Source organism: Calidris pugnax, unplaced genomic scaffold, assembly GCF_001431845.1.
Source record: "Calidris pugnax isolate Ruff unplaced genomic scaffold, ASM143184v1 scaffold237, whole genome shotgun sequence".
NCBI lineage: Eukaryota > Metazoa > Chordata > Aves > Charadriiformes > Scolopacidae > Calidris > Calidris pugnax.
Window position 1 is genome coordinate 874854 of NW_015090985.1, and position 22382 is coordinate 897235.

General features: G+C 47.6%; 1 protein-coding gene across 1 annotated transcript in view; it reads right to left on the reverse strand.

Moving 5' to 3' along the window:
* Positions 1–768: 768 nt before the first annotated feature.
* Positions 769–22382, reverse strand: part of ARIH1 (ariadne RBR E3 ubiquitin protein ligase 1) — a 66819-nt gene continuing 45205 nt past the window's right edge. Inside the window, exons 7-15 of the mRNA XM_014953843.1 lie at positions 20809–20875; positions 19666–19772; positions 18677–18719; positions 17518–17589; positions 8543–8673; positions 7883–7940; positions 6318–6578; positions 5366–5478; positions 769–1686 (exon numbers count right to left, since the gene is read on the reverse strand). Of these exons, the coding sequence (XP_014809329.1) occupies positions 1602–1686; positions 5366–5478; positions 6318–6578; positions 7883–7940; positions 8543–8673; positions 17518–17589; positions 18677–18719; positions 19666–19772; positions 20809–20875 (937 nt within the window). The 3' untranslated portion in view covers positions 769–1601. The remainder of the gene's footprint in view (positions 1687–5365; positions 5479–6317; positions 6579–7882; positions 7941–8542; positions 8674–17517; positions 17590–18676; positions 18720–19665; positions 19773–20808; positions 20876–22382) is intronic.

Consider the following 22382-nt stretch of genomic DNA (forward strand, 5'->3'; position numbering starts at 1 on the left):
ACCCCGCTGATTTCAACTTCTACTGCACTAGATGGAGTGTTAAATACTTGCCAGGACAGTACGCCCAGTAATTGAGCCCAAAACAAACACAAAGACAATTCCATCATCTTTCCTTTTCAATGTTACGACTCGTTATAATGTAAGTGAAACTTAAAACAGCAAGGAACGGTCCGTTTGACAGATGAAAGGGGGGAGGGAGAGGAGATCCACAGCTGAAATCTTTCTGCAAGTCTTGTGAGAAGTGGTGCGAAATACCCCTCCGTTTCCTGCCTGGGAACTTAAAAAATAAAACTGGGAACAGCCACACACACACACACACACACACACACACACACACACACACACACACAGAGACCCCCTCCTCTGGGTTGAGAGCGCGTGTCCCACGTGCGTGGGTGGGAAGAGCCAGGTTGGATTTGGGCAGGGAGCAATCCAAGGCCAAAAAAATAAGAAAAAAGGCAAAAGATGCTGAAGGGCAGTGAAACATCAGGCACCAACGCAGGGGCCAGTGGGGGGACTGTCCTGCACCAGCAAGGGATACGCACAAAAACCTGTGGAGGCTGGACATAAAGGAACTGCAGGAAGAGGAAAAAAAAAAACCCCAACTTCTCCGGTTAAAAGCCTTCCAAAACCAAAAACCAAAAAAGAAAGAAAGATAATAATATATTCACTACACCAGTACACGCTTCCCCCACCCCAGCCCAGGGAAAAACAAACCAAAACAAAATAACCAAACTGAAAGAAACTGCACAGCAAATAGACATAATCTTGAAGATTTTTAAAGAATAAATATTTTTTTTTTGTAATTAAACATTATGCAAACACGTGCCACGCTTGCTCTTTGTCCATGCATATGCGCTATATACAACTTTGAAAAATACTGTGTTGTCCTCTTTTTGTTTTAAAAGTCATATACAAAGGTTTTTGTTTTTATTTATTATTTTTTTTTCCTTGCTGTGTCCCCCCCCTCCTCCCCTCCCCAAGAATCATCTTTACAACGAGCCAAATCGACATTCATCCCTGTACTCAGGGTGGCCGAGAGGAGGAGGAGGAGGAGGAGGAGGAAGAGGAGGAGGAGGAAGGGGGCAGGAGAGCCATCCCCTCCCCACCCCCCCCTCAACCATTACCAAAGTACATCAAAATGGCTGGTTTGGACATGAAAAGCAGTGTCAAGAAACTGGTTTAAATCTCATCTGTACTACACACAGGAAAAGAAAGATAGAAAAGAAAAAGGAGTTGGCTTGGAGAATGAAGCTACGTTACAAGTTAAAGTTGGAGGGTTTTTTTGTTGGTTTTTTTTTTTTTTTTTTTAGTGCATCTGCACACTCTTATTGGCCGCCTAGAATACTGTTGTACAATGGTTTATCTACCTTTTTTTTTTTTTTAATTATTATTACAATATAATTTACTTAAATTTTTCTGTTAACAAAACAGAATCCCAGTACTACAGACCAGCGGTGTAAGAGGCGGAGTAGCGCCTTGGGGTGTGTTTTATTTGAATCGCATGAGCACTCTAAGATGGTAAAAGGTTTCAAGAGTTCGTTTTTTGTTTTGTGGTTTTGTTTTTGTTTTTTGTTTTTTTTTTTCTGCGGGGGCCAGTCTCAGTCCTCGATGTACTCCCACAGGTCCTTCTCGTAGCCTTCATGCACGTGCTGCAACAAAACCCTTCGTCGGCTCTCGCAGTATCTGCGGCAAAGAGGAAGAGGAGGGGAAAAGGCAGGTTAGGAACCATGGAAAACTTCAAAATAATGCAAAAAAAAAAAAAAAAAAAAAACCAGAATGAATATTTTTCAGCCTTTCATTTCTATGAGAAAAACTTAAAAAAAAAAAAAAAAAAAAAAAAAAAAAAAAATCAAGCCTGGCTTCCCAAAGAGGAGATTTCCCCTGAGAAAGGACTGCCTATTTGTAGCCCGTTAACGGCGCTAATTAAGACTTCAGTTAACTCCAGTCACTCAACTCCCGGCTGAAAAAACCAGCATGCAGATTGAGAGTTCTCCATGCAAAAGTATCCCCAAAGCCCCTCCAGCTGAGAAACCTCCAAGAGTAACTGAAAAAGGAAGAAACGGCAGCCACAGGTTGCAAAAAGCCAGAGCAGGGGTTAGGGGGGACACTGGAATGGCCAACCGGGACCCCAAAATCCAGGAGCTAGCTGGGAAACCCCTTTTACTCCCTTCTCAAGTCCCAGTGGAGGTGGAAGTGGTCAAACTGGGTCCGTGGTCAAGGGTCTGTGCTGGGGACGGTGCTGTTTAACATTTTTATCAATGATATAGACAGGGAAATTAAAGGCACCATCAGCAAGTTTGCGGACGATACCAAGCTGTGTGGTGTTGTCGATACACCAGAGGGACGGGATGTCATCCAAAAGGACCTGGACAGGCTGGAGAGGTGGGCCCAGGTGAACCTCATGAGGTTCAACAAGAGCAAATGCAAGGTTCTGCACCTGGGCCGGAACAATCCTCGCCACCAATACAAACTGGGGGGTGAGGTATTGGAAAGCAGCCCTGAAGAAAGGGACTTGGGGGTGCTGGTGGATGAGAAGCTGGACATGAGCAGGCAGTGGGCAGCTGCAGCCCAGAAGGTCAATCCCATCCTGGGCTGCATCAAAAGAAGCGTTGCCAGCAGGTCCAGAGAGGGGATTCTGCCACTTTACTCTGCTCTGGTGAGACCTCACCTGGAGTATTGTGTGCAGGTCTGGAGCCCTCAGTATAAGAAGGACATGGACCTGATGGAGAGGGTCCAGAGGAGGGCCACAAGGATGATCAGGGGGATGGAGCCCCTCTGCTACGAGGACAGGCTGAGGGAGCTGGGGTTGTTCAGCCTGGAGAAGAGGAGGCTCCGGGGAGCCCTAATAGCAGCCTTCCAGTACCTGAAGGGAGCCTACAGGAAGGCTGGGGAGAGCCTGTTTAGAAAGGCCTGCAGGGACAGGACGAGGGGCAATGGCTTCAAGCTGGAGGGGAGCAGATTTAGACTGGAGATGAGGAGAGGGTTCTTCACTGTGAGGGTGGTGGAGCACTGGAACAGGTTGCCCAGGGAGGTGGTTGAGGCCCCTTCCCTGGAGATATTCAAGGAGAGGCTCGACGAGGCCCTGGGCAACCTGGTCTAGTTGGGGGTGTCCCTGCTGACTGCGGGGGGGTCGGACTAGATGGCCTTTGGAGGTCCCTTCCGGCCTGGGAAATCCTATGATTCTATGAAACTGGCTGCAAAAAGGCTTATGGATCTGGCTGGAGGGCAAGCGTTACCGGGGTCTCAGGGGGGCACTGTGCCCCACAGGCTCTTCCCACCTATGCTTAGCTAAAGCAATCTGCAAATCAAAACTGATCCCGGCGTTAGGCACAGTCCTACCAGGAGCAATGATAGTGAGGAAAAGGGATATCATAGGAACATATCAAAAAGGATGCCATGTTGGTTTTGGGCGCGTTAGCCAACTAAAAAGATAAAAAGCAGAGAAACGTTGAAAGTATTCAGGTTTCAAGAGCAGATTATGAATAAGCAGCAGGCGGTTCTGGATTCAAACCCTTCCAGCGGCGATGCCATCATCGTCGGGCAGGCGGGGGACAAGCCAAGCCTCAGCAGCAGCTCCCAAGGCCCCGGGCACAGGCGTGCTACACCCCATTCAGGGTTTGGAACTGGAACCCAGGAGCTGAGTTACTGGTCCCAGCTGGGAACTGTGAGGACATCGGCCAGGACGGTGTCTGAGGGGCAGCTCAGCAGCATCCAGACACCCCTCTGCTCGCTGAAGCCAGGAGCACAGGAGGAACCCACCCACCCCCCCAGCAGAAGACCCTGGCAGAAATTCCTTCCCTTTGCCCACAGCCCTTATGCTGGGACCATTCAGATCCACAGATTGATCCAAATAAAACTCTTGTGGCTCCTCCCGTGGCCATCAGCTGGTGCCACAGCAGCCGTGCTACACAGAGTCCCATTGAGCTTCTGCAGCATGTGACAGCACCGGCTCTGCTTTTCCCAACTTCAGTTATTTTGTTGCTGGGTTTAATCCTGTTTTCTAGAAATGTCTTTGCAATCTCAGAGATGGAAAACCAGCTACGAGGTCAGCCCCTGCGATTTCCCAGAGCTCTTTAAACCCACCTGGGTAACATCCTTGGTCCTGCTCTCACGTCAGTACACAAAGAGCACTGGGCAGGACATGATTAAGACATGACTGAACTAGTTAATTAGGGACCTGCGTGGGCTTGACAGATGCATACTTTCTTCCCAGAAACACAAAGGCGGGTTTGGGATACTGTGTTTTCGGGCAATTCCGGCTATATTAGGTTTTAATTTCTTCTGGAGAGCTGATATCACTCCTAGAAGAGCATCCAGTTTCAGAGGACTTAAGGGAATAAGCAGCTCGAGCTGATACCAACCTAATAGTGGTCTTAAAGGGTAAATTATAAAACTGTCTCAAAAGAGAAGGTCTGATGGGCTTTCCCAGTCCCACAGGACACAGGCCCACCACAGCCTAACAGCCACCTCCCCTCCCCGGAGTCCCTTAGTCACTACAGCTCACCCCACTTTGGCTTCTTTCCCCCCAAGTTAGGCATAACAAATTCAGTGCCTTTGGCAAAATGCCTCCAAATTGCAAGCCATAATCCTGTGACTCATCCGCATTTACAGCTTTGTATTTTTCCACTGTGCAGAAGTGATTCCCCTGGGACTGTGAAAAGCACCGGCGTTGGTGTCACCTGGACCCAGGTTTCTGCGGTCTCTTCCCCAGGTGGGCAGGTCACTCTCTCCCCTCCTTTTTCAGATGGTTCTTCTACGCTCACGTTTTGCACAAATGGGCCCAACACATAAATAAAAGAGCCGATTGCTCTTATGGCAACTCATCCTAGGCCAAAGCTCTCAGCTGGGAACAGTGAAGTCCCTCACCATGTAGGTCCCTCTCTTGGTCCTGGCCATTCCCACATGCTCCTTCTGTGCAGCGTATGAAAAGCCATTGCTTTTGGTGACAATATTTTTCCACTCTGGGACTGAATGTTCCAGCTACTGTTGAGCAGAGCAGACGCCAGGCAGAGCTGGGAACATCTCCCCAGAACTGTGACCTCCCTCGAGAGCCGGTCCCAGCGAGGGGCACAAAAACATGCTGCCAGCATCTGGGCCAGGCCTTCACCAGGCCTGGGACTTCAGGGGCTGGAGGGGGCCACCGCTGCTGCTCTTCTGGGATACCCAGGGACCAGCTGATGAGCACAATGCGTGGCAGCAGGCCAAGAGCAAACAGCTTCCCAGGGATGGGAGGGGAAACTCTGGAGAAAACCCTAGCTTGGCAAGGACACGTGCCACCACCTGCCCCACAGGATGGCGGTACAGGGACTTTGAGACAGAGGATTATTAGGAAAACAAAACAAAAAAAAACCAAACAACAAACCTGTACTTATCCTGTACTTTCTGCTTTATGTCTTGCAGCGAATCTTGGGATATATCTCGCTCAAGGTACCCAGAAAGCACCTCTGTAGCATTCTCTAAGTCTGCTTGGTTATTCTGCAGAGACAAAAAATAAAAACAAAAAAAGAAAGAGAAAAGAGGGTTTTCTGGGAGGAAATAAAGTCTTTTTTTTTTCCTTCCATCCAAGTTATATCAATACGGAAATACAAAGCAGGATTAGATATGCACTGAGTAACATCAGTGACCTGCTCTGAGCACCAAGATTGAAAAAGATGAAGCTTCCTCATTTGATCAGAAGAAAATCTGCCTGTTTTGTGTCTTCCATCGATCTGCAGTATCCTGGCAAGCCCAAAAAAATCCTTTCCTCACAAAACAATTAACACCCCATTCTGTCCCTTGTCTATTTCTGTTTTTACCAGCCTGTAGTGACTCCTGGTGCACGTGCAGCAGCACCACAGCTTTCACCAGCACTCACCATGCCCTTTGCTGAGCGTGCGGCACGGAGCATCCTGCTTTGGTTCTGCACAGACATCAGCAAAGGGCTGCTTTAAATCATAAACAGCCCAAACAGTTTTCAGCTACGAAGCAGATCGGACCTCCACGTTTCAAGTGCAATTTTGCAGGTAGTGCCCTTGGAAAAAAGCCAACAGCAGGGCAAGGCAAAATGCCAGGTTTAAGCACTGAAGTGGCAGAGGAGGCATTAATACAGAACCTCAACCCCTTCCCTTGTTCCAGAGGGGAGTAACTGGGAACTCTGCTTCCTCCTCCAGCACAGAATCCTACACGATACCCGGCACAGCCTCCAACTCCTGCACGACAGAATGTCAGGACAGACTCACTTCTGTACAACTAAAGACAACAGCTTCTCCCAGCAACAAATCCCTGCTTCACCCAACTTTATCATCTGAGCTCCTGACAACCGTGCTTTCTCCTACCTCAAAGATAATGGACTGATTATTCTTTTTGAGGTAGAAGGCAAAGACGTAAGTGTACATGAGTGTGGCACGACACTGGCAGAGGACGTCGACTGCTTTCTTCAGGAACTGCACCTCGATCCACGACATGTTGTGCTGCTGCATCTCCTCCATTTTCTGCTTCACCTGAGCGTAGAGCTTGTGCTCAAAGCGCAGGCTCTGCATGTGGTTCATGTAGCGGTTGCAGTAGAACAGGTACCTCTGCAGGGCTGCTCTGGATCGCTGTGTTAATTCCCATTAGGGGAAAAAGAAAACAAATCGTTAAAACAAAGTATTGGCCGCCCCTTCACGAGGCTCTTCCTGACCCCGAGAAGGAGCTTCCTTTCCCAAGGTGCTTCCTCTCCTCTCACGTTGGCCAGACTTAGACGGCGCCGCTTTACGCGGCATCGTGACCCCTGACGTTGGGTGGAGAGGAAAGGCCAGGCCCACGGCAGCTCGTTGTCACCCGGGGCACTTCCCAGCTCAGCCACAGCATCCTCACTCCCAGCCCGGGCAGTAATTAGGATCACATTGCTACAGGACAACGAGTATGATGATGATTCTATGATTCTATGATATGAGTTTTGAATCTCAGCCCCTCCATCCAAGTTACAGGACTTAAATGCTTCCAGTGTCACCACAAATAGTGAGAAGCAGATTTATATTTTTTTTTTTAATCTAATAAGGATTTCTAATTAGACAATTCCTGTGTTAAGAGGGCAAGCTCAGGTTGCCTAGGCCACACTGATGACAGAGCAGGGGAAAGACGCCACGTGCTCAGTAGTACAAGAGAACCAAGATGACTCAAAACACAGCCATTAATCTTATTTTCTTCTCACTGACAACTCAGCTGTAAAAAAAAAATGACAACGTGGGCATGGTAAAACTTGTACGTTGTGGATGTACAAAGGTAGCACGTATCAGCCAGAGCCACCCTTATCTGCAGGAGGAGGGGCTGCAGGAAACACGCGGGTTCTTGGCTGAACGGTGCTTTGACACAGAGGCAGGAAATGGATTTCTGCACGCTGCAGCACCCAGCGTGCAATCCCTCCCCGTTAAAAGGGGGTTGGCTCTATCCACATTCACAAAATGGCTTAATTTCTTCTTTACCAAACCTTCAAGTTCAGTTATGGGAACAACTGAAGTCTATTCTATTTACGTTCAAAAGGTCTGCTGTGTTTAACACCTCGGGATTGGCATGAAGAATTTAGCCTTTTATGAAGGATGTGAGGATTGTTGTCTCAGACCCACAGCATTACGATGACTTCATGTGAAGAGCTGCTACAAAACAGACAAGGCAGTGTGATAGGTAACAACTGAGTTAACGTGTTCATTAAATTGGGTTAAAGTGGCTTTGAATGTGTGGTTTGTTGGGTTTTTTTCCAGCACAAAGCAAGACCCCAAAGCTGTGGGGGAGCTTAACCCTCTTCTGGATTTGTGCCCAAATCCAGGGAATTCTTCAGAGCTGATTTTTATGTTTACAGAAAGCCTGAGAGCAGCGACCCAGGGTTGGTGATCTCCCCTATCTCCAAAGGTTATGGACTCACCTCCTGTGCATCCCTTGCTGCCTTTGCATCATCCTCGTTGTAGCGATTACAGTTGTACCTGTAACGGGGACACCAATTCCACAGATTTGAGTCCAAATCACAGAATCACAGAATCTTAGTGGTTGGAAGGGACCTCTGAGATCATCGAGTCCAACCACAAAAAAACCAAAAAAACCCAACAACAACAACAACAAAAAAAAAACACAAAAAACCAAAAACCCCAAACCACAGGGAAATAGATCCATCATTACTGATGATGAGGCATCATGATCTGTTTTAACCCATCCAGGCCAGGGCCACCACTGAAAAGGTTGGGTCTTGCCCTCTTCCTGCATCAGCCGTCATCTGGCTCATCCTTAAACCCTCGTGGTCTTCAGGGGGAGCGCAGCAGAGCACACCCAAGGACCAGGAACACTCATCAGCAAAGCTGTCTGTGAAGCTAAATCCCATATGTCAGAGGTCACAGCAGTAATTCAGGATTGCGCTTCAAACTCCTAAACATCCTCCAGTGCCCAGGAAGGCTGCTGGCAATAGGTGAAAGATAGTGGTGAGCCAAGAATAATGAAGAAAATAAAGGTCTTAGGAATTACTGCTGGTGCTATCGATGCCCTGTGCATCACAGCTCCCTCGCCTTCCCGCCAGGCACGCTCCCCAACTCACCAGGCAGATCCGTGGGGCTCCCAGGGGCCCAGACAGACCCAGCAGAACTCTGCTTTGCAGTTCTGGTTCCGACAGACCATGTGGTTGCAGCCCCCGTCCTTCTCGATGGTGACGTGGCATTTGGGGCATTCCTGGTCCCGGGAGAGAGAGAGAGAGAGAGAGAGCACCGTTAGCGGGGAAAGCACAGCACCCACAGCAGCCTCGTGAGGTTAGAGGGGTCCCCGTGGCAGTAAGAGATCTCACAGCAAGTGAAACGCACCATTTACTTCTTCCCTACGATCAGCAAGGTCAACTTCCTTTAAAATATTTCCAAAATCGGAGCAGCTAAACTGCAAAAGCCACCATGGAACACGGCGTTTTATCTATGCTGCTATCACAGCGGGACACGGGATGGGTCAATTCCATGACCTTCTCCAACATCCCAGCAGTAGTGATGATCTATAAATGCCCCGGGGAAGGCATCTGCCTTTCCTCCCCACCATCAAGCCTTTGGCCCACTTGGAAGTGAGAAGAGCCTGACGGAGAGCGGGCATCACGCTGTCATCCACACCAGACACCTGCAGCTGTAAAACACCATCCAAAAAGCAGCTGAAAATACGCAGTAAGACTCTCACGCTTCAAAAAAAAAGCTTCTATTAGCTAAAAAGACTCTTCTATTCCTGGGGCATTTCCACATTTCCCATCGGGCCCCTTTTTTTCCCCCTTCATGCGACACCTGAGTGAAGACTTCTCTACCAAACCCCACGTGGGGCTTCCCTTCCAGGCGTGAGGCCTTTGACAAACCCGAGGCTATCGAAGAGCATCCCTGCGCAGGGAAAATCTGTAGGGAACAGGGCTGTGGTTTTTTATAACACCGATATCATTCTCGTACGTCAGCAGCATATGGCCACTTCCTAAGATGATATTCAGCTCGTGCAGAGCATAAAAGACTATTTCTGTAGTATCTCAATGATGCCACAAAGCCGAGGTTGCAAGAATACACTACGCTGTCCCTACGAGCAAAGGAAGTCGGTCCCAACTCTCTTCTGCCACTTGTCCCTGTGCTGGGACACAAAGCAGCTGCACAAGAGTTGGGAAAAAAACCAAAAACAAACCACCCCAAAATAAACCCAAAAAGTATTTTAGCCAGGATGAGTTCCTCGATCCAGCTCACACAGACACACCAGCATTTATTTTTTGCAAAAGCCAATTTTATCTACAAGGCAATAAATACACGTATCAAAACAAGTAACCCCACTTGGGTAAAACCAGCTGCAGCTTTTGGGTGAGAAGCGTGAAAAAGCCCATCCCCAGTCAGGAGCACGTCTTTACCCCTTGCTACCCAGAGAAGACATCAAGAGCACCATCTCTTACTCCAGCATTCAGATCAACTTCTTGTATGGCAGGTGTCCCAACTATTGCTACGTTATCATATGAGTTTGGTACTAGTATCGTAAGAGACAGGAGAGCTTGCACACCAAGAAGTACCCAGAAGATAGCTCTGGAGGTGCTGGATGTGGTCTGGAGACCAACGTGGTCTCCAGATGTCCAATGTGGACCTTTCCACTGCAAGGAGACTCATAGAATAGAATCATAGAATTGTCCAGGTTGGGAGGGACCTTTCAGATCATTGAGTCCAACCATCAACCCAACACTGACAAAGCCACCACTAACCCATGTCCCTCAGCACCACGTCTGCCCAGCTTTTAAATACCTCCAGAGATGGCAACTCCACCACTGCCCTGGGCAGCCCGTTCCAACGCTTCATAACCCTTTTGGTGAAGAAATTTTTCCCAATATCCATCCTAAACCTCCCCTGGCACAACTTGAGGCTGTTTCTTCTTGTCCTGTCCTCCCAAGGGAGGGAGGCTCGCAGTAAGGCAAGGAAAAAGAGACAAGGGGAAAGACACGAGAGACCGCACCTTCTTTTTGGACAACATAATTAAAGTGTTCTCTGCTAGTTTTGCTTCCTGGTGATTGTAAATTTGCAGACCTGAGCATTAATGAAAACCAAGGCTCATTACAGCAGCTTCGCCTCACTTTGGGGTGATCTTGCCTCAAGCTGGGGAGGGCTGAACAAGATGACACCCAGAGGTCTCTTCCAACCTAAATAATGTCACGATTCAGGTCTCCTCAGCAACGGCGCTCGAGTCCTGCCGTCATTTCTTCCTCCTCAAAGTCCTGCTTTGGTCCTGCTGCCTGGTCCTGAAGGGGAAGGGTTAAGGATAGGGCAGAAACGGGTGACACCCCACACAAGCAGAATGTTCTCCTAAGCCAGGGTGTAGCCATTCCTCGGAAAGGAGCCTGTAGGTTGTTACAGGGCTTGTTTGGAAAGCGCTGCCCTCCCGTTCAGCCAAGAGCAGCAGCACTCCCATCCCATCAACAGGTCACAACCCCGGGCTTGGCCTGAGTAGGAAGACAAAGCTCAGTTTCTAACCAAAAGACCAGGTTTGTCGTGTAAATAAAAAAGATTCCCCAGATCTGGGGAAGTATTGCAGTGGTTTGATGACTGTTTCCTTCTGCAGTCACACTTCTCCTGCCCTCATGTCCTGTCAGTACCCTGCACAGGAACACATCCAGGTGGGTTTGGAAAGATTCCCCTGATTTGGGGAAGTATTGCAGTAATTTGATGACTGTTTCTTTCTGCAGTCACACTTCTGCCCTCATGTCCTGTCAGTACCCTGCAGAGGAACACATCCAGGTGGGTTTGGAATATCTCCAGAGAAGAAGACCCCACACCCTCTCTGGGCAGGCTCTTCCAGGGCTCTGCCACCCTCACAGGAAGGAATTTTTTCCTCATGTTGAGGTGGAATTTACCCTGTCCCATTTGGTGCCCATTGCCCCTTGTCCTGTCACTGGGCACCACTGAGAAGAGCCTGGCCCCATCCTCTTGCCACCCGCCCTTCAGTTATTGTTCAACATCGATGAGATCCCCCTTCAGTCTGCTCTTCTCCAGCTGAACAGCCCCAGGTCCCTCAGCCTTTCCTCAGCAGAGAGAAGCTCCAGCCCCCCCCCATCATCTTCATAGCCTCTGCTGGACTTTCTCCAGCAGTTCCTTCATTATCTTCATAGCCTCTGCTGGAGTTTCTCCAGTAGTTCCCTGTCCTTCTTGAACTGGGGAGCCCAGAACTGGACCCAGTGCTCCAGATGGGGCCTCACCAGGGCAGAGCAGAGGGGGAGGATGACCTATCTCAAACCTGCAGCCACACTCTTTCTATTGCAGCCCAGGTTTTTGTTTTAGCTCAGGGTTTTTTGGGCTGGTTGTTCCTCCAACGGGCTCAAGCAGGAAGGAAGCCCTTAAGGGGATTTTTCCAGCCCGGCTCTCCTCCCCATCACCTGTATTTGTCCTACCAACAGGGCAGCTGTACTGCAAACAGAGTACACAAAGCAGAGGAGCTCCCCTGCAGGCCCTCTCAAGGGGGGTCATCATCAAGATGTCCCCTTGGACCGTCCATAGGGTGGATACTCAACCAGGTGAGCTCCTTCCCGATCAGTCAATCAAAACCTACAGCCACACTCTTTCTATTGCACCCCAGGTTTTTGTTTTAGCTCAGGGTTTTTTGGGCTGGTTGTTCCTCCAACGGGCTCAAGCAGGAAGGAAGCCCTTAAGGGGATTTTTCCAGCCCGGCTCTCCTCCCCATCACCTGTATTTGTCCTACCAACAGGGCAGCTGTACTGCAAACAGAGTACACAAAGCAGAGGAGCTCCCCTGCAGGCCCTCTCAAGGGGGGTCATCATCAAGATGTCCCCTTGGACCGTCCATAGGGTGGATACTCAACCAGGTGAGCTCCTTCCCGATCAGTCAATCAATGCAGTTCTGGGAATTTCAGAGTCAAAAATGGTCTCTCCTTTGAGTGCAATATGCAAGGCAGGACTGATTTCCCTTTTCCAGGCAGCTCTCCTCCCCCTTCCAGCCCTGCACCACCACCTCAGAACCCAAATGTAGGTTCATCCCATCACTATCCCTGCTCCATTAGCGTATCAGCCAGGGCCCCCTTCGATAACACGCATGAAGAGCAGCAGTGCATCCCCATCACACCACGGCACGGCTCCCGGGTCACTCAAACACCAACGGATGGTCTTTCAAGAGAAGATGGTGGTCAAAGCTGTGCAGTTTCCCCCAAACACATCTCATCTGATGAGATCCCGACATCGGCGTGCCGGAGCTGAAGACACAGCTGATCCAACAAACTGCTGCAGCCATCGCTCCCGCTCAGGAAAAACCCCACAACTGGAAGAAGAAACAGTTCCCAGCAGACCTGCCAAGCTGGAGAGGCGCAATGGGGCACCTCCAGCCCACTGGTGGGGCCATCCTTGTCCTTTAGGAGCACTGGAAGTCTGCTCCCCTGTCTTTGAGGAGAAGACCAAGCTCCTCAGTGTCTCAATACCCCACCGTGCTTAAGGCTTCCAGCCCTGCCATGCAAATGAGAACAAAAAGAACCTAATTACAGCCCTGTTATTACAGGGAATGCCATCCTTCTCCAGCCTTTATGCGCCTGTCAAGCAAAGCACAAGGAAGACAGATTACACAGTAAGTTAGAGATGCACGAAGCTGTGTAAAAGTTGAATATCACTAAAAAAAATAAGGAAAAAGCCACGAGAAGAACACGCAAAAGAAAAGCTGAACACCAGCGGAAAGAAAAAAAAAAAAGCAGCAACTACTCAAGCCACCAACGCAACGAGTGGGAGAGATTTATAGATTAAGGAGGATAGGGAAGGAAGATCTTACTGGGAATTACGGCTACGCAACAACGTAATAGCCAGCAAATCAAATTACTAAAGCACTAGATTATTCTGCATGTTATCTGTCACGCCGTGGAGCAGAAGTGACCTCATTAACATTGTCCCACTCCAAACAATTCAGTGTTGTGCGTGCACGCCGAAACAAAAGCCCAGGGAAACCTGGCGAAGGAGAACAATCCCTTTTTTTGTTGTAAAAAGGCTGTGTGTACATAAAGCACCATAAACCTCAGCTGCTGCTCTGCCAACAAGGGGCTTATTAGAAACACATTTCACAGGTGAAACACATTGGTCTTTGCCGGGACTCAGCCTCCCAGCCACGTGCACAGTGATGCCTTCGCCTATAACCCATCCTAAAACCAAAAAAAATTAATTAAAATAATTTTTAAAAATAATTTTAAAAAATATCATGATGTAGCAGGCTGCTGGCACGGCCACACATTACAACAAATGCAGGACTTCAAGAAAGAACAGAGGGAGCACGTGTTCAGACATTAAAAAGTCACCTGCAAAGGAAGAGAACTGGGTTCATGCCATTTTATCTCACTTAAGAGGAGAAAAATGGCCAATGGCTTTTTTGGAAGAAGAAAAGGGGCCTGTTTCATACATCAGAGATTCAAGCCCCATCTAGCCTGGAAGATAATGAGATGGTGACATGCCAGGAGCCAAAAGGCAGGGGCACCCTTAGTATCAGATGAACAACTTTCATTAACACCAATTAAGCTTCCACAAACCCCAACTAAACAGTGCTTCGGGTGAAGATGGGCACCGGCACCATCTTTGTTCTTCTGCCTTTGTATTCCAAGATGCAGAAAGATTAACATCGCTGAAACTCAGGTCTGAAACAGGTCTTCCCCTCTCCTTTCAGGCAGTCTTGATACACTTCAAGAACCCAGAATAAATGCACAAATCCAAGTTTTTTCTATTTCTTACTCCTCTGAAGGTCCACCTGATCTATGTGGTTTCTTTATTCTCAAAGCCACACGAACCAACTAACACCTGAAACCTGCCAAGTTTAATTCAAGGAGCTATTTATGAACTGAGTTTGTCCAAGTAACTGAAAAAGAAACAAGTGTGCAAAACCTTGGACTATTCCCTGCAAGAAAACTGAGAATTAAAGGCTTGTTAAAGAACCTGTATCAGCTTAGCTCAAGTTTAAATTTAGTTGAGCTGAATTCACATGTGAAAGTATCTGAAGTAAAAGACATCAGCTCCAGGACACTCTCTTAGTACAGAGAATTTAGTGCTGGTCTCCTAAGTGCAAATCAATGAATGCAAAATAAATTATATAGGAAACCACAGAACCCACTACTCAAATCTCATTTTTTTATTTGGACCATTCTATGTAACTCACCAAAAACGCATCCCACCACTCCAGTTTGTGAGCAGAACCCAATTCAGCTGGATTTCACTTCTCCGATACAACCATTGCCTAATTTTCCTTTCCCATTCTGGCTCATGGCAAGCTGGAACAAATGTATCTCACATTCTCCTGTCGCAAAGGATTACCCAGATTTCAAGCCCGCATTCCAGCAGGACTGGTATTTTTCTCTTATAACTTCATCTCGGTGAGACAGGAAGTGTTTTGCCCTGAATGGAGCCCACCAGGGACAGGACCACAGCTGACCATCACGCTTGGAGGAGTCCAGAACTTGGAGGACTTTCAAAAGCTAGAACAGCAACAGAGACTGCAGAAGTGATTATATTACCTGGGGATTTTTTTCCAGTGAAAATGGGGAATTATTTTGCATTTAATGGTACCGATTCCCTTCTCAGTTCATCAAAATGAAGAAATTCAACACAGAATCTGGGTTCTGACTTGCAGTCAAGTGAAGAAAATAGGTATAAAGGTACATGAGATCCCTCAAACACAACTGCCCTGTCTTCCTGCCAGAAATTGTACAGAGACAGAGTAAGGTGCAACTCCAGCTGGGCAATTCCTACCCCGGTGCATCGCTACAGCCTCAGGCGACAGCAGGAAAGGATTTTACTTGGTTCCTCCCTGGCTGGCAGCAGGAGGGTGTCACGGTCAGACACGGAACCTTGGGTTTCTTTGTGCCTCTGGCCAAGGGCCAGCCCCGTTCAGGCAGGAGGAGGTGGTGGCCATCAGCCCCGCGGCTCTGGGCCCGTGCGCTTCTCCGGAGGCTGGGAAGCTCCGATTGCAGGCGTTCCAGCAGCCAGCTCCAGCGGTGTGAAATTACCACCTTCCTCATCTCCACTGCCCACAAGAAGAGGAGGATCGTTAGGAGGGGCGGGTTACGGTTCCTGCCAACTTTCCCCTCAATTGAACCACGTGTCAGTTGGGAGAGAGAAGAATTGTGATATTGTCCTTCAGTTAATTCAATTGATACGGATACCGTAAGACTCCGGGACAGTTGGTTGGCTCAAATGTCTGCTGTAATTACCCTGATGTTATTTCTCTTCCTGTTGCTGCTCTACAGCCTGGGCTCCAAAGTATCTTCTTGCTGTAGGAGCATCTCGTACAGTATTAGAGGAAGTAGCTTAGACACGGATGTTGAAGGACAACAGCTCTTCTGCTGCTGCCACCAGACTACAGGAACCAACAGCCATGCTCATTTCCCCACCTCACCCTCCTCTAGATGGGTGTTTCCCATAGAAATTCTTATTCCAGCCATTCAATACTATTTCTGACAGTCTGAGCTGAGCTTTACACACCAGCTCAACCACGAGCATGGCTCCTACCTTACAAAGCCCAGATTCTGGTAGAAAATAAATAAATAAGTGATCATCTTTAATATTTCTCTCTACACTTAAATCTGCAGGCAAGCAGGCTGCAGCAAAACTCATCATTTTGCCTGAAAAAGAGACACATGGCTTTCAATTTCCAGCAGCCAGCGTTAGTGGCACGTTGCTCATGTTTGGGTACATTAACACATGCACGTGTATCATTTCAGCCTTTTTCATGGGCACAGGATCCAGAACAGGAGAGCTCAACATTTGATGGTAACAAAACCCAGCAAGGAGAGAGCAGACCCTGGTCTTCAGCAGTTGTGCCAGGGTAGGGGCAGGTAGAAGACAGGTAGCCCTACGGCCATGACCAAGATCCCACTCCTGGGGGCAGCAGCAGCTCCTCCTCTGGCTCCCAAGGGCTTTGTCACAGGCAAAATAGGGCTGTGGCCATTGTGACATCCCAAGTATTTGATACCCGAGGCTAAAAGCTGCATTGCACGTGCATTGCTCAGCCCTTTCCAAGCTATTTGGCCGCTCCTCCTCAGGTTTCACAGGAGCACCACCTGAAGATCAAGCAAACTTTGAAGACATCTGGTTCAGTTCTAGAGCCTCAACACATCTTTTTTGAACACACCCACCTCCAAAAAAAGCCACATTTGCTTCATTGAGCAACGTTCAGCTTCTGAGCAGGGATCACACAAGTCTCAGCCCACAAAACAAAAAGAAGCAGCCGAGACTGCACAATTTCAGCCCGACTCGAACTGCGCGTTTGAGGCTGATGGGTGTTTCTGCTTTCACCATAACGCCACATTCCAGGTCAATGAAAACCACACAGCCAGGCCCAGCGAGTCTCAAACAATGCCATTAACCAGTTACACAAGAGAGCTAAGAAAACAAAGCAGCAGTTTCCTCACAGCCTCCCCACCTTCTTCCACCCTCCGCAGTCCCCAGACCCAGGTCTGCTCCTGAGGCCCCGGCGGCATCCGGCATGGGCTGCTTTTGTTTTCTTGCCACTATGGCAACCTTTGTCTTAATTCATCCCCAAACCTGAAGTTTCAGGCAAAGTTGGGCTTGCTGGAAGGAAGGCATTTACATAATAAAATCCGAACAGCTGTTCTGCCAGTCCCTGCCTGGAATCCTGCCCAGCGGATATGAACAACTCCTCGAGAGGCCAGCCCAGGGGATTTAAAGGCAGATGTAAATTATCACAGCCACGGGGGGTGGTAACATGTTTCACACACTTGGAGCCAGGCACAGATTTGCTCAGGGCAGCCACCAGTGCCAGACAGGAGCCCGGAGACTTAAAAAAGTTGAGCTTCCTCTGGGTCTCCAATTAACTCTTTCTTACAAGAGCAAACTCCACTTAACCCAAAGAACCTCACCGGACGCGAGGCAGTAACACCTATTTGCTCTTCAAATAGGAGCACTTCAGTGTACTGGGGATTTTAAGGCTCACACTGAACTAATGGCACGCAACAGAAAGAATAGTCCTAGGACAAAGGAATTAGGCTGCCGGTCTTCTTTTCATCTGATAAGTCTATATATAATATAAGAAAACCCCTCACCTTTGTGTTTGCTGCAATCCAGTTAGAAGTTTCACTGTCATCATCACACTTCTTAATCCATTTCTTTAACCACTGTTAGAAAAAGGAAGAAAGAAATGTTACATTTCAATAGAGGATGTGTAAACGCTCCCAAGGCAGCTGCATACGTTAAGGTAAGGAACACACCACCACGGGGGAATACAAAAGGGTGCTGGGGCTGGAAAGCAGAGCAAATAGAAACTAATTTGGTTGCTAATGGAGTTGCAGGCAATTCCCGCAGCACCATCCCTCAGCACTAACACTTCAGCAACGAGTTTGCAGTTCTTAAGTTCAACCAGCACAAATTTCACACAGGGGTCTAAAAGAACACAAATATTATAGCAGTGATGTGCCACAAGTGCAGTCGGACACCCTGTGATGGCCAGCTTTGCATCAGGCCAAGCTTCTCCTTACGCTTCCAATGCCCACCCATGTTCAGACCATCCAGCTTGCCCTTTTTTTCCCTCTTTTTCTTTTAAAGCCGTGTTCTTGGTGAGGTTTATCAAATCAACACAAGTAACCACAGCAAAAGACTGCTTGCAACTCTCAGACAAACTGACCACATCTGGCCTGGAAAGGCCTCCCCACCAAAGGTTTAGCATCCTCAGGTGGTTTCCCTCCCCTCTTCCCAATGGGGTTTTTTTGCATTTGTCACTGGGAAGGCAGACTGCTCTGTCCCCAAGGCAGGAAACCTGCCTGTCCACGACCTCTGCAGAGGCCACAGGACCCCAAGCTTCTGACAGCTTCAGGAAAAACCAGCCCAGTTCCAGAGCTGACTGCATGGCTGCGGGTCCCAGGCCCAAATTCCTGAGGAATTCCTTCCATACAACAAACCACAACCCCACCAAAGCACCGAGCACCCCCAGAAAAGCCTAGTACTGGGGTGCTTCTGTTGAGTGAAGCATTCACTCCTGAAGCACCTTTACTCCTCTTCCTCAACCTTACTCCATCACAACCTCCGACTCCGAGGCAGCCAGTATGATCTCACTGACTCTTCTCATGCTCTGACCTAAACAGGTGAACTTCTGTGCTCCTTGATGTGGACAGCCCCAAAGCTGCGCTTCATTTCTACGTCTTGCACATAAATTGACTTTAAACTTTTTGAAGTCATATGTTTAGAAAAGAACTTCGAGGTGCTCACCTTGCATTTAACAGGATCGTGCCAGTTTTCACCGCAGTTAAAGCTGCAAGTGAAAGAAAGGAAAAATAAGCAAAAAAGGTAGACGACTAGGCTTTTATCTAGCTCGATTAACACTGTGGAAGCTTTCTTCTGGGTAGTTCTGCTGAAAGACCAAAGCCAGTCCTACAGAAACATTACACACATCAAAAAAACCCCTGAAGTCATAGAACGGTTAGAGTTGGAAAGGATATTAAAGATCACTGAGTTCCAACCCCCTGCCACCCTGAAATCAGACAATGGTTAGAGTTGAAAGGGACACCAAAGAACACTGAGTTCCAACCCCCTGCCCTGGGCAGGGACACCTCCCACCAGACCTGGTTGCTCCAAGCCTCCTCCAACCTGGCCTTGAACCCCTCCAGGGATGGGGCAGCCACAGCTTCTCTGGGCAACCTGGGCCAGGCTCTCACCACCCTCACAGCAAAGAGTTTCTCCCTGATATCTAACCTAAATCTCGCTTCTTTCAATTTAGAACCATTAACCCTTGGTCCTGTCACTACACTCCCTGACAAAGAGTCCTTCCCCTTCTCTCCTGGAGCCCCTTCAGGTACTGGAAGTCCGTTATATGGTCTCCTTGGAGCCTTCTCTTCTCCAGGCTGAACAACCCCAACTCTCTCAGCCTGTCTTCATAGGAGAGGAGCAGTTTCTCTCAATACATTTTGATTCTCTGCAGTCCAGAACCACGCCTCCTCTGAAACCACTCAGCTGAAGCCCATCCCTCAGTGAAAGCTGGATCCATTTCCATGTCAAAAGGAGGTCCAGGAGACAGAGAACAACTACTACACAACCAGCTGTACCTAATCCTGGCTTATCATTTGAAGCCCACCCCCTCCCCATACTTCTCCCACCGTCTGAAACACACCCCATTACAGACTTACAGAATACACACTAACAGACTTTCAAAGTGGTAAGTGAAAAAGCAGCAGCAACTTCTTTCACTTGATTATCCTTACCAAAACTGACGTCCACATTTGCAGCGAACAGGTTTAGCATCAGGATATTGGACTTTGACAACGTGGTGGCAATCTGGGGCAGGACACCATTTTAACAGTCGATTACACTATGAAATAATGTGGAAAAATAGAAAATGTAATAGCAAAAGGATGCAGCACAAGGACTCTACCTGCCCCTCATCCCTTTTTCATCCTTTCAACCGTGACCTTCCGTCACACTCCTCCTTCCTGTCTTACCCGTCCTCTGCAATAAAGAGCTCTCTCCTCAATCTGAGCATTTACTTTCTTTCTACTGAAATCAAGCAGGAATATGACAGTCAGCTCCTCACTGTCAAACGAACGATGAGGAGTATAAACACTTCTGCTGACCTTCCAGCTCACCCAGAGAAAATATTTGAAGAATACGAAGCTCTGAAGCTTTCCAGAGAAAAAAGCATCTGTCAAGTTGTTTGCAACTACCCGTCCCACCGCTGTAACAGCCCTTCTGAAACCACTCACAAACCACACACATGAGAATTTTACAGGTGTTGCTTTCTAACACCCCCTGAACACCACCTCATTGCCTGTTCCTGCCGTGCGTGGGTCTGCACTGCTGGACCTCCACTCTGCAACACACCCTCGGCTCCAGTGTGGCATTAAAAAGCAAAACCACCAAAAAAACCCCACTGCCTGTATCACTTCAAGCAAGGAGTGAAAGCACGATCCCAGTAACAACTTACATACTGGGCTCTCCAGTGAATCTGCAATTTTGCAGCTTTACTTCAAATGGCAAATGGTTAAGGCATGCTCTTGTTTACAATAAACTTTCCTGGTTTTCAATGTGAAATATCTGGGGTAACATTCAAGAACTATAAATATTAAGAGCTCCATCAGAACATATATATTGAACAGCTCTGGCATTCCCTTTACCTACAGCTGCTTGCTCTATCTACAGGGCTTTTGTCCTGCAGATATGTTTTTTAGTATTTTCCTACAACTCCATCTGTAACTAAACAGGGTAGGAAATAGCCCCTGCAAAGCCTGTAACTTGTAGTCACACTTGAGTAGAGGCTACACAAAAAAAATCCTGCTCTTCCCCGGTCGAGTACATGTGCGAGACAAAACCAACCTAGAAACCATTAAAAATGTCAAATAAAAACTCACCTCTACAAAACTATTGGTTATTAAATGCTGGTACTTTAATTTAACCTTGGAATCTGTGATCAAACGCCTGCGGAAAGGGAAGAAACAGAGAAAAATTACTGCAGTAGTAAACTAATTTTTTTCCCTATGTAGCCAGTATGTTAAGGCAGACAAATGGGTTTGATTCCTCCTTCTACACTCGCAGGTACTTTTTTGTACTTACCTGTTCTCTAGCTATTTGTTAGATCATTTATTATTAAGAAAACTACAAATATTGTATTTAACTTCTCCTATTAGCTTCAACATCATACAGAAAGCTCACACAGTTCAAAAGAACTGAACCCCTTGGTGTGGGGACTTTTATTTAAAAGCACTTCCCTGAAGAGCCCAAGAAACAGAGTAAACAATTTCATTAGTTCATTTACACTAAACACGTGCATTTTGTGGCAAACACCTTTAAAAAGCTCCAGAACAACTGTTGTGTGGTTAATAACTTCAGTAAACCTAATGTTATCTGGGTTTCCGTGGAATGCTACAGCTTCAGCTTCAAAGTTCATGTGGTTTTAATCTATTTATCATAAAAACAAAGCTGATTTAAATTCAACAGCATAGACCACGTACACAACATCGACTTTAAATCACGTCAGGCAGCTCAGAAGCAGGAGAGCAGAAGAAAACCAGGCAGAGGAATCCTTTAAAAGCACAGTGATCACTTTTCTCCTGGTCACACCGACCCAGCTGCCAGTTGCAGCCTGTCCAGCCTAGATATATATACATGATTAATTGATTTTGAATGTATCTTTCAGTTATGATCGAAGCATCTTCTGCATATATATAAAGCTGGACTAATAACGCAATTTGCAGCACTTCTGTTTTAAATCATTCTGTGGAATAGAGCTTTACACGGGCCATATCACCTATAAATACTGAAATTAATAGACTATCCATGTTGGGGATGTACTCCTGCATGTTATCACGCCAATAGTCATTAGAGAACGGGGCGCGTGAGGATGCGACGTTGCGTAAAGCCCAGCCCTTGGCAGCCCGGGGAGCTCCTCACCAAACCACGGGCTGGTTCTTACATAAACCCAGCACGTGGCACCCAAATTCCCAGCGCTAAAATAAAACTCATCAGCTGACAAAGCATCTCATCAGGCCCGTGGCCACGGCAAGCCTGCAATTTTGGAGTGAAACTTATTGAAGAATGTAAAAAAAAAAACCAATTTATGAATTATAAATCTCAGTGTCTTACTCCACACCCAAGCTTCTATGCATAATAAATGTCACTTTAAAAATTTATTGTGTTATATGTATGTATCAGGGACTGGAAGTTAAATGCAGAGTAATTCCACAGCTAACCAGTGCACGAGGAACGTGCAATGCACTGGTTTGTGATTACCCAGCTGCCTGCCACCACCTCACACCAGCAACCTCACCTGCTCTACCTCCGACAGCGCTTCACGGCACCACTCAGGGCAAGACCTTCACGAAATTTGCTCTGAATTACGTTTGCCTTTTGACAAACAGTGAACGCAACCGGAGAAATTAAGAGATGAGAACCATTCCCAGTGCCCACAAACCATCCTTTGGAGAAC